The sequence below is a fragment of the Pyrus communis genome, chromosome 13 (assembly GCF_963583255.1).
Source record: "Pyrus communis chromosome 13, drPyrComm1.1, whole genome shotgun sequence".
NCBI classification, from domain to species: Eukaryota; Viridiplantae; Streptophyta; class Magnoliopsida; order Rosales; family Rosaceae; genus Pyrus; species Pyrus communis.
This window is the reverse complement of record NC_084815.1, coordinates 17031959-17044891: the sequence shown is the minus strand read 5'-3', so window position 1 is coordinate 17044891 and position 12933 is coordinate 17031959. Positions and strand designations below refer to the sequence as shown.

At 37.1% G+C, this 12933-nt stretch overlaps 2 protein-coding genes across 2 annotated transcripts; both read left to right on the top strand.

Moving 5' to 3' along the window:
- Positions 1 to 756: 756 nt before the first annotated feature.
- On the top strand, positions 757 to 3657 carry LOC137712273 (uncharacterized mitochondrial protein AtMg00810-like). The gene is made up of 2 exons (XM_068451378.1): positions 757 to 835; positions 3080 to 3657. Exons 1-2 carry the CDS (start codon positions 757 to 759, stop codon positions 3655 to 3657), a joined length of 657 nt encoding a protein of 218 aa, XP_068307479.1.
- Positions 3658 to 5512: 1855 nt separating this feature from the next.
- On the top strand, positions 5513 to 6862 carry LOC137712272 (putative RING-H2 finger protein ATL21B). The gene is made up of 2 exons (XM_068451377.1): positions 5513 to 6407; positions 6855 to 6862. The coding sequence occupies exons 1-2, from the start codon at positions 5513 to 5515 to the stop codon at positions 6860 to 6862; spliced, it is 903 nt and encodes a 300-aa protein (XP_068307478.1).
- The last annotated feature ends 6071 nt before the right edge of the window (positions 6863 to 12933 follow it).

The following is a 12933-nucleotide window of genomic DNA, read 5'->3' as shown; positions in this document are numbered from 1 at the left end:
CTTACTACAACTGGAGTAATCTTTAATGATCAAGATATTGTAATACTTGCATTGAAAGGGCCACCTGCAAAATTCAACACATTTCGATGTGTGATAAGAGGAATGGAGAATGGAATATTTCTCAAAGATTTCAAGTCTCAACTTTTGGCAGAAGAAGCTATTATTGATCAATCTTTTGACAGTGCCATGGTTGCTGGAATTCAATTTGACAAAGGGAAAACACTTGCTCTTGATCAAGATCAACCAAGGTCCTCATTTGATAATCTTTCAAGCAAAATGGAGGATCAAGTTTTGCTATTCCTAATCATGGTATTGGATCTTATAATAATGAGGGTTATCACAACTATGGCAACTATAAAGGTAAAAATTCCAGAGGCAAAGGAAGAGGCAGATTTCAATACAATTTGGGCCTAAGATTTTCTAATGGTAATCCTGGCATCCTTGGTACTCCAAAAGCCATATCAGTCTCACTGCTCGGATCACCCTTCTGAGATTCCTACTTGTCCAATATGCAATAAGAAGGATCATGTTGCTGCATATTACTTTCAAAGACATACCAACACAGCCTCAAGCTCTCTTATTCAATGTCAAATCTATTGGAAATATAGACACTCAGCCCTTCAATGCTACCACAGAAGTAATTTTGCTTATTAAGAGAGGCCCCCAACTACTAATCTCACTGCTATGCATGCCAATCATCAACCTTCAGCACCATCTGAATAGTTTTGGCTTGCAGACACTGGCGCTACATCCCACATGACATCTGAATTGACGAATTTGGAACTATCTACTCCTTATCAAGGAATTGATATAATTACCACTGCAAGTGGTGCAGGTATGTATATTTCCAATATTAGCACTTCTAAATTGGTTGTTCCACATCATTCCCTCACTCTTAAGAATGTATTACATGTTCCAAAGCATTCTCAGCATTTGTTATTCATTTATCAACTCTAAAAAGACAATAGGTGCAGATTCATTTGTGATGATGTTTCTTTTTGGGTTCAGGACAAATCCACAGGGAAAATACTACTCAAGGGGTTGTGTAGAGCTGGTTACTACCCTATACCATTCACTATTTCACATAAGTAGTTATCTTCATCACCTGCATCTCATTCATGTTTCCTTGCAAAACCAGTTCATTCAAGTATATGGCACAAAAGGCTAGGGCACACATCAAATGCAATTACTTCTGCAATTCTACATCAATCTCAAGTCTTTGCATCACTAGACACATGTTCATCCATCTGTACACCATGTTTAGAGGGAAAGTTCACCAAATCACCATTTAATTTTCCTGTAAACAAATCTGTACATCCTTTAGAGAAAATCCACAGTGATGTATGGGGACCTGCTCCTTTACTACCCTATGAAGGATTTCGGTGTTATGTAACCTTCATAGATGATTGTACTCATTACACATGGATTTTTCCATTAAGAAATAAATTAGAAGCTTTTGCAACTTTTGTTCATTTTCATGCCTATTTGAGTACACAGTTTTTTGCTATAGTTAAAATATTCCAAAGTGATGGTGGTGGTGAATATACAAGCACTAAGTTTCAACAATTTTTAGTTCAACATGATATTTTACATCACAAATCATGTCCATATACACCTGAACAGAATGGTTTGGCAGAAAGAAAACATCGACATATTGCAGAAACAGTAATAACACTCCTTTAAACTGCAAAACTACCTAACCAATTTTGGGTTCATACTTATGCTATTGCTGCTTACCTGATAATTTACATATGCAGTCACCTTTTCAAATGCTATATAATACTATTCTTGAGATTAAATATCTCAGGGTCTTTGGTTGTGCATATTTTCCATAACTAAAACCCTATAATACCTCTAAACTTCAGCCTAAAACAACAACTTGTGTGTTTTTGGGATATGCAAGCCAATACAAGAGGTTCATATGCCTAAATATTGTTATTGGTAAAATTCAAGTGTCCATGCATGTTTTGTTTGATGAAGCTAGTTTTCCATACTCAACTTTCAAATTGTCACACACTTCCAAATTGTCTTCTGCATGATCACATATTCCAGTGCATTCACCCTAGTTAACTCTAGTCATCACATTAACAAATCAAGCATTATCACCCTCATCTCATTCAATATCATCTCAAACCATAGACTCCTTGACTATGCATTCATTTAGTGCCTTATAATCTCTTTCTGCATCTTGAGCCTCAGAATCCTTGGAAACAATTGCATCTAGGGGTCCAGAGTTTGATTCTTTACCTACACATGACAACACTACATTGCACATACCCTGTGACTCTTCACTACATCAATTGTCCCCAACTAGTTCTAGTACACAACACCCTATCCCTATGGATCCTGGTTTCCACCTTGAGAGACTAAGTGTGGTTCTGTCAATACCAATGAATGTACATCCCATGCAAACAAGGTCTAAGAATGGGGTGTTAAAAAAAAAAGCTTTTTTAGCTACTGTTACTTCAGAACCTTAAACATTCAAAACTGCATCACAAGTTTCGGAATGGCAGATTGCAATGCAAGAGGAAATAACAGCTTTTCACTCTCAAAAGACTTGGTCTTTAGTCCCATTACCACCTAATAAGAATTTAGTTGGGTGTAAATGGATCTACAAAATAAAGAAAAATGCAGATAGGTTTGTGGCAAGGTACAAGGCACAACTTATAGCACAAGGGTATAGCCAAGAAGAGGGTGTTGATTATTTGGAGACTTTAATCATGTGGTAAAACCTACAACTATAAGGCTGATCTTTGCCTTAACTGCTCAATTCAAGTGGTCTCTTAGGCACCTCGATGTTAAAAACGTTTTTTTTTACATGACATACTTCAAGAGGAAGTATATATGGCACAGCCTCCGAGTTTTAAGAGTGCAACACATCCCTTAAACTATGTTTGCAAACTTCACAAATCATTATATGGTCTAAAACAGGCTCCTCGAGCTTGGAATGAAAGATTCACCAGCTTCTTACCAAGTTTGAGATTTCAAGTTTCACAAGCTGATCCCTCTTTGTTTGTACAACAGTCTTCAAAGGGAATTGTGTTATTACCTTTGTATGTTGATGATGTCATTCTTACAGGTAGCAGCTCTCAATTGATCAACCAAGTTATCACAGCTCTCACTGTAGAATTCGAAATGAAGGATTTGGATCTATTGCACTACTTCCTGGGATTGCAGATTAGTTACACCTTAGAAGGATTGTTTGTGTCACAAACAAAGTATATTAATGAGTTGGTTGATAAAGTTGACTTACAGGACTCTAAACCGTGTGCTACACCATGTCTACCATATCACAGGCTACTCAAGGATGATGGGAAGCCTTATCACAGTCCTGAACAATATAGGAGTGTTGTTGGAGCTCTTCAGTACCTTACTTTTACGAGACCCGACATAGCATTTTCAGTCAATCAAGTTTGTCAATTCATGCACAATCCCATGATTTCTCATGTTATTGCAGTTAAGAGAATCATTCGATATCTCAAAGGGACATCTACCTATGTCATTCATTTTAAACCAGGACCAATGCATCCGCTATCTTATAGTGATGCAAATTGGGCAGGAGATCCAAATGATCGAAGATCAACTTCAGGATTTGTTGTATTTCTTGGTTCAAACCTTATCTCATGGGCATCAAAGAAGCAACACATAATATCCTGATCATCCATAGAAGCTGAGTATCGAGCTTTAACAATCATGGTTGCAGAACTTGCCTGGATTCAACAACTATTTTGTGATATGCATATACCTTTATATTCCTCTCCAATGATATATTGTGATAATGTCTCAGCTATTGCACTCTCTACAAATCCTGTGTTCCATGCTAAATCCAAACACATTGAGATCGACTATCATTTTGTCTGTGAGAGAGTCACTCGAGGTGATCTTCAAGTTCAACATGCATCTTTGACAGATCAGTCAGCAGATATACTAACAAAGGGCTTGTCTGCACCATTATTTCTACAACATTGCAGCAATATGATGCTTAGTGTTCTTGAGCATCAGATTGAGGGGGGATGTAAGAAGGATGAAGTTCAGGAGTGTGATCCAAGTGAGGAAATTATCAATGGTTAAAACAAAGCCACTTGTCAAGAGATTAAATAGGTTGCTATACATACAGTTAGTTAGTTGGAATCTGGTGCTTTGGTTAGAGGGAGTTAGTTGATATAAGGAGGTAGTTAAAAAGGTTTACTTGCTCTGTAAGTTTGGTATCGAAAACTCCTATATAAGTGAGCAATGTAAACCATATGGAATTAATGAAGAAAGCATTTCACTGATACAATCTTCTCTCTTCTCCCTCATCTCTCTCTCTATCTTAGAAACTGCAATTGTAGCCATCTTAACACTGCACCCCATTGATGAAATCAGTGGACTGTATAAAAGTGTAATTTCGATCACATGAGATTTTTTATTTATAGCTAAATGGGGGTTTTGGCCCAAAACATTTGGGATGTGACTTAATATTATATATGGTCCAATACATAAAATATAAATCTCAAAGCCTGAGGCAGATTGCTCACAGAAAGTATAGTTTCTCATACAAAATACTGTAAAGTCGATTTGATCTTGTGAAATATGGTTTCTTCTTGTTAATTATCAATTGATTTTTGGAAGCTCCAGGATTCCTTAAGGTCGTGATTCTAGTCTTACTCATAATCTAGAAAATTAAAAAGGGTCTTGGTAAACTGTAAAACCGTGCAAGACAAACCAAAGACTAGTCTCTCCATATGAGTTTGAAAGACATTCAATGCCTTCAATGACCCAACTTCTTTAATTTGCCATTTTTCTATCAAATAATCAAACGCTGGACCTCTTCCATGCCCTCCCAGTAAGTTTGCGGTATGAAGCCGATGACATTCCCCCAGTTTCCACCGCCACCCACACGCACGTCACGACGCCCATCTGCGTCCATCAAAATGCTAAAATGTCAAACGATTTCCATTTAGTTGTCACATCATTAGGTATTTGGACTAGTCCAATTATCAAAATATATAGTTTAGGTGAAAGATGAAATGAATAATTAAAATATATAGATATATATAAAATTACTACAATTTATGGATGGCGAATTCAATACCAAATTAGGCTGCCTATTGTGTGGCTTAGCCAAACTCTCCCTCCCCTTAATGTAAAAATATCAATGTACTAAAGAAAAAAAATATATATATATACACACACACTAATAAATATGTCGGTTGTCCGTTTTTTAATGAAATAAATATATTAATTTTGTTTGGCCAAATAACATGTTTGTATGTCCCAATATCATGTCCTTATGAATATGATTTTTTCCCCTTCTAGTTTTTCTTTCCTTCTCTCTTCTCCTATTTGAACGGTTAGGTTAAACCACGTCAAATTTTTGTGATAATTTTTTAATAGTCAAAAGAAGATAAAAAAGCAATTTATAAGAAGAGAAGAGAGAAGAGGATGAGAATAGAAGGGAAGATAATCTACTCTTGAATGTGTTAGTGTTAGTAATTTACTCTTATTTATAAGACACTCATATATAGCAGCTATGAACCCCTACACAATGCCTACCTGGCTAAGGCTTTCACCAAACAACTTCCAGTACTATCAAATGGCTGCCTTACAACTCTTCTCATTATTCTTACTTTTCTTGATCTTCTTCTTCCATCCAACAAGGGGTTATTCCATCTGCCCTGCATCAAATTGCCCCGGCGGACCTCCGGTTCGATTCCCTTTCTGGCTTCGAAACCTCCAATCCCCACGCTGTGGGTACAACAATCCAGGGTTTGACCTCTCATGCAGCAACCAAACCCCAATCATGACCACACTCACCCTCCCAGCATCTTCCGACAACTTCATAGTCCAAGGCATCGACTACGAGTTCCAAACGCTTTACATTAACGACCCCAACCACTGCCTCCCCAAACGGTTGCTAGACAACACCTTCAACCTCCACGGCACGCCGTTCCACGTCGACAGAGTCCAGAACCTCACCTTCCTCAACTGCTCCTCTCTGGCAGGAGCAAGCCACGCGATGTCGATACCCGTAGCCACGATTATTTCCCACGCGATGTCGATACCCGTAGCCACGATTATTTCCTGTCTCAGCACTGAGAATCACACGGTGTTAGCTGTTCCGTCGGGGGAGTACGAAAATTGGCTTCAGTCAATGTCGTCTTCGTCAGCTTCGCTGTCACCGTCACCGTCACCGTCACCGTCACCGTCACCGTCAGAGGTTTTGTGTCCGGTGATTTCTAGTGTTATGGTTCCGACTACAGCTGCTGATGAGATGCCGGATTTGTTTGGGCATGTTGGGCATGGTGTTGTGTTGACTTGGTCAACGCCTGACCGTCGTGATTGTGAAGCCTGTGGTGGAGATTGTGGGTTTAACAGAGATGCTGATCGGATTGTGTGCTCGAATATTCCTAAGGCTAAGAGTGAAGGTAGGTTAATTTTCCAATTACTCCACTATATGTACTATTTTATAGGTTACTTGCGTATAATTAAGCTGCTAACTCTGCTCTTGATTTTCATGGCTTATACAAATAAATCTTTTATCTTTAAACACATCTTGAAAGTTATTAATAACACTCACTCTTGGTTATAATATACAAGTTTGGGTGACTATAAGTAGAATCAATAATCGGACTTGTTAAATTTTTTTCAATCGGAGATATCTCTACAAAAAATTATTTCAATTGGAGATCATTTAATCATACAAATGTATAGAACAAATCGATAGTGTAAATACCAAGAAACATAGTCATGATGAACCATTTCATTTATTTGATACATTTGGATGATAAAACGAAATCCAATTCGAACTATTTTTTGTAGGAGTGATCTTCAAATGAAGATTGATCATTGATTTATGGGTTCTTTGGATATAGGCCTTTGAAACTCCTATTTTCCAAATAAAAACCCATCTAAATTTAAACATTCAAATAAAACCCAAATTTCAAATAGCCTACCATGTAGACAAATATATGACCAACTATTACAATACAATTACAACTTATGCCATAAAATCCTAATTTGGTCAATAAATGACACACCCCGACCGAGATCGGAGCGTGCTGGCCGTCACTCAAAGGTGACGTAGCCATGTGCACGTGCGGAAGCTAGTAAGTAGTAATATAAAAGTACGAATAATTAAAAACTAGCATACAAGTACTAAAATGAGTGCTAGTTAGTGCGATACAAATTCAGAGCAGGTCTATAGCAGTCCAAATAAAACGACAACAATAGTACGCCCGAAGGCGACCCTACGATGTGGAGTGTCTGTCAGAACGCCGAAAAGCTCACAAGGGAAACCACCGCAACTGCTAAGCAACTAGAACCTGGAGGGGCGCAAAACAAAAGCGTGAGTGGGCAAAAACAATTCTTTCTAAAACCATTTACAAAATACTTTCTAATCCCTCGCCGTAAAACCTGTATACTTCCCAGAAAATAAACATATATACGTATGTGTAAACATGCAAAACATGCTCAAGGGTATACCAATCATGCTCAAAATATGCCATGCCACAATCTCAAAGTGATATGCAAGTGCCCAGGTATAACCATATCAATATCATGTAATCTGGCAGCCGGAGTCACCTAACGTGACCTGTACGGCTGCATCTAGAGCTCAAATCTCAATCTCAATATCTAAACCTGCCCACGAGTCGGAACCACCTAAAGTGGTCTGTACGACAAGCCTGGGTGTAACATGTATATACGCTCTAGTGCTACGATCACGTGAAGGCTGTGCGAATAATCGCGGGTCACCTACGAGTCGGAACCACCTATTGTGGTCTGTACGACAGGCCTATGCACCTAGCTTGGATCCAAGCTGAGCGTATGGTGCGGGAGGTGAACAACACGTGAAGGACTGTGCCCTACTCTGGGCGGGAGCACTAACACCGGGGGTGCAGGTTATGAGCTCTCTAAGCATCTCTAACCACTAATTAATGCAATCGTTAATTAACGCTTACCTGGCACTTACCTATGCCTCCACAGCACCCACATATAAATATGTATATGCATGCCACTACTAATAAATGTGATGATGCATAAACGATAATAATAATATGCATGGCATAAGGCAAATAACCCTTTTTAAATCAATTTCTGGGAATATAAATGTATATAGGTATATACGGAAAACAAAAGCCCACTCACTGGTATGTAGAAGGGTCGTAGCCCCCCTGCCTCGCGTGTGCACGCTCGTCCTCTGGGTACGTGTCACCTAAATGCGAAACAACTATAAAAACGTTAACTTTAAAGCACATAACCCGTTTCTCGTAATAACTTCTCATACATTGCTCAAAATGGACAAATGAATATACCCACGTGCTCTACACAACCTCAGGGTCACAACCATATTTTTAGAAAAATTTTTGGACCCCGCACGCGCCCCCACGCGCCAGCACAGGCACGGACCTACGCGCCCCCCACGCGCGGCCACGTGCCAGGCACACTGACGGTGTCAACAGACGCCGTCAGGAATATTCCGTTAAACTGACGGAATATTCCGTTAAACTGACGGAATATTCCGTCAAATCTAACCGGATACCGTCACTGCCGTTAGGAATATTCCGTCAAACTTGACGGCATATTCCCCTTTCTTCTCCGGCCTACCCTCGCCGGACTCCGGTCGCCGGAAACTGGGAAAAACTTTAAACTAACTATTCTCCTTCGTTTCTCAACCGTTTTCTATGATTCTTGGACCAAAAGAAAGCCCTAAACTAGTAGAATCACGTTGGACCACTTTTAAAGGCTAAAAGTTACGCGATCATACCTGTCTCAAAACTCAAAAACCGGCCAACTTCGAACTAGGCCTTCCCGACGTCCAAATTCGTCCAACGAGCTACTCCGACGCTCCTTAGGACCTCACCAACACACCTACAAGCTTCAAATGTCCAAAAACTAAGTAAATTAATGTTGCATGAACAGTGCTCAAAACGGACCTCGCGATATCGACGTGAAAACGTCGAAGTTCTTACCTGAAAATGCTATGGTCGTGCTCCCCTTGTCCTCACGAGTTGAATGGTGTCCTTGGTTTCCTCGATCCGTGATGGTTTGGGTGGTTTTGGTGTTTGTCCGTACGTATGGTGATAACGGGAAGGAAGAGAGAGGTACGGGGGAGAGAGACAGAGGGAGGGGAAGAGTGACTGTGTGTGTGAGTGTGTGTGTGTGTGGTCCAACACATGCCACACCACACAAAACAACCCACAACGTGACAAAACAACCTAAGGGCAAAAAGGTAATTTCACACGTGCGTTTAATAATCCCGGGACGGGATGTCACAATAAATATTATTACTCATACTAATTATGATGAGCAATTAAATACATATGGATATTTTACCTTTCTTGTATCATAAATATTAGCAACATATATAAATTAATTTACCAAATTTAAAAGAGAAAGACAATCTTGTACGGAAAAAATAATATTGTTTGAATTATGTAATTAATTTACCTACATTTAAATTAATTTACCTACTTATAAAATATTATACTAATAAACCTGCATTTTGAATCATGTAATTACCTACATACAAATATTATACTAATTTACCTACATTTAAATTAATTTACCTACTTATAAAATATTATACTAATTTACCTACATTTAAATTAATTTACCTACTTATTAATATTATACTAATTTACCTACATTTAAATTAATTTATCTATTCCAAAAAAAAAAATAGTGATATTAGATAATGTTTGAATGTTGTGGGTTTGTGCTTGTAGGCAATTAAATAAACTTTTAATCTAATGCACATAAATCATGTAGGTAAATTAGACCCTTTAAATTTTGGTTTGATGTAATAGGTAACTTAGACTATTTTGTAGGTAAGAATTGTGCGGAACATATAGCTTTTGTTTTGTGTGTTAGGGATTGGAATATTAGCCGAAGCTGTTTTAGGTTTATTGTTGTGTTGGTAGGTAAATTAACTTATATATGTAATGCACAAAATTATGAAATTAGTATTATTATTTTTCAATTGGCACGTTATAACAATTTGAAAGTTAATACATTGAATATACAATGAATGGCATGATTATTTTGTAAAATATATATAATTAATTAAATAGATATAACAAGTAACTGATCCAAAAACCTCATCCAAGTATTAATAGGGGTAGTTTAGGCATTTGAAAAATACACAATTTGAAAAGTCAAACTTAATTAAAGAATTTGTTTAGTTGGAGGCTAGTCAATGGGCTTTATTTAAGAAAACAAAAGGAGATGGGTTTTAGTAGAGGAAAATATAGTTTCAAGGGGTAATATCAAATTTTCATTTGATGGAGATACATTATTCGCAAATAAGATAATATTTGCATGCCCACATTAGCGGATGCAAGTATTATCCATTACGATATATATGTTGTTTAGATTGTTAACTTTTTCATCTAGATCATTGGTAGTAAGACAAATTTTTTAATAAAGTTTACTTTTGTCAAATATATGATTCAAATTGGCAGTAAGACAATCTTTTTAATTTATTTATTTATTTTTATAATTAAAGAAAAAAAGTTGCAATGAGACATAAACTTTACTCATCAAAATAAAGATTTTTTTTTTTTTTAAAGGAAGGATACATACAAATTACTTAATTCATGGTATAATTATTCTTGTTAAAGTGCGGCCGGCACAATTAAACTGAGTTGACTTATTGTAATTAGGATTTCTTCCAATCTTGTAATTCTTTGTAACCATTTATACATCTTCGATCGGTGTTATGGGACAAAAGGTGCTGCTATTTGAACTTAACCGAGAAATGTGAAATCACTCTGCATCTTCTATGTTTAGTTGACTATTGTACATAGAATACGAACATTCCACCTGAGTCGAACGAACCTCGATCAAGAGAGGACACTGTGTCTAGCCAAGTAAGCAAATATTGAATAAGTGGATGCTTGGGGAGGGGTAATGTTGCATGTGCCCCTCGAGGTTGAACATATCTTTCAGTCGTTAGAAGAAGAAAAAGCAAATCCACTGCGTGGAATTAGGTAATGCCGCGTAGCCTGGTAGCTTTATTAAAGTGCCACCTTTGATTTTTGGGATTATTGTGATCTCTGTGTTCTTGTAGTCAAACAAGAAATAAGGGATGCACAAGCGCCGAACTTGACTGAAAGTTCCATGCATACCAACTTACCGTTTTAAAACCTTTAACGTCATGATCATGTGCTCTCAAAGAATTGGGTGTTGACCTGACCTGAATGCAGTTGTCATAGTTTAACATTTGATCATAATAATTTAAGATAGTTAACTTTCTTTCTCTTGATCAACATAATATTTTAATTTGATATTAAAGATTGAGATTAAAACACTAAATGCACATTCACTTATTCTACATATCCTTGATATAAATATAAAGACGAGTGAAACCATCATTCATTGGAATCACCTAGTGATCCATAAAAACATTTTTGTACACTAGTAATATAGTTTTTGTAATTTAGAGTGTGATCAATAGACTAGATTATAAAAAAAAAAATTCTTAATTAGACACCACTTATGATCTGAATTCATGCACCGATCATTCAAATAAAGTGTTAGTTGAGAAAACAAATTTAAAACTTAGGAAAATATCTAAGGGCTTGTTTGGTATTCTATTTGAAATTTTTTATCATTTCTCAAAATATTTCTTGAAAACAATTTTTTCTTAAGACTCAAAAACTTGATTGGTTTGAGATTTAAAAATTTTAAATTTATGATTTAAACTAGACAAAGAGATCTAAATAGAGGGGTTCACATGAGAGGGAGAAAGAGGAGAGATGAGGAAATAAAGTAAGAAATGATTGAAGGAAAGAGAAAGAAGAGACAGGATTGGACGAGAAAGAGAGAAAGAGGAGTGAGAGAAAGAACCGAGAGAATGAAAAGAGCGGATTGGAGGAGAGACAAAAAAGGTAAAAAAAAAAAAAGGAGAGAAGGAGAAAAGAGAGATAGATTTGGAGTGAGAGGGGAGGAGGGAGAGAAAAGAAAACAGTAAGTTTAAGTTTCAAAACTCTAAAAACTTATCTTTTATGTTTTTAGAGAATTGACTATATTTTTGAGTTAGTCTTGAGTTCAGTTTTTGAAAATAGTCTTACCCAATACGTTTTTAAGGCCTAAAACTTGAAAATTGTTTTTTAGTTTAAAAACTTGGATATAAGTAGTGTACCAAATAGACTCTAACTTTGCAAAATATTGAAATTTATTTAATTTTTTCCTCAACTTATGTTCACATATACATGTCAAACACTCCAAACGAAACATATCTTCTGCCATCTATTTACTAACGAAAGTTTTTATATTAATAGTGATGTCCATTCCATTGAAAATGAACTGAATATATGAACTAACCAATTGCAATTCCTATGGTCTTTCACGTTCAGGTCTTCCAAGAAGTGCAAAATATGGTATAATCATAGGCGTGGGAATACCCGGACTATTGTGCATCATTGGACTCGCAAGTTGTGCCTTCGGCAGGATAAAGGCTCACACTCGTCGCCATCAGCCAAGCATGGATCTCTCCACCTTAGCTTCTCGGCAACCAACCTTCGTTACAATAGGGCTTGATGGCCCAACCATTCAATCGTACCCCAAGACTTTGCTCGGAGAGAGTAAGAGATTGCCCAAGCCCAACGACAACACGTGCTCAATATGCTTAAGTGAGTACGAGGCCATGGAAGCGTTGAGGACTATACCAGAGTGTAATCATTATTTCCATGCTAGTTGCATAGACGAATGGCTTAAAATGAATGCGACATGCCCGGTTTGTAGGAATTCACCAGAGGGCTCATCTGTTGCTACCCATTCTTCCTCAATGTCGTCTTCAACTTTTTCTATAGCATCACCATAGATGTTGATTGTCGTGTTATTTTTTGCCATAATTTAGGTATGGTTGTGATTTGATTTGTATATATATATTCGGGCTTGCGATAGCTGGAGACAAATGATTGTTTTGTACTACTACAATAATCAAACAAG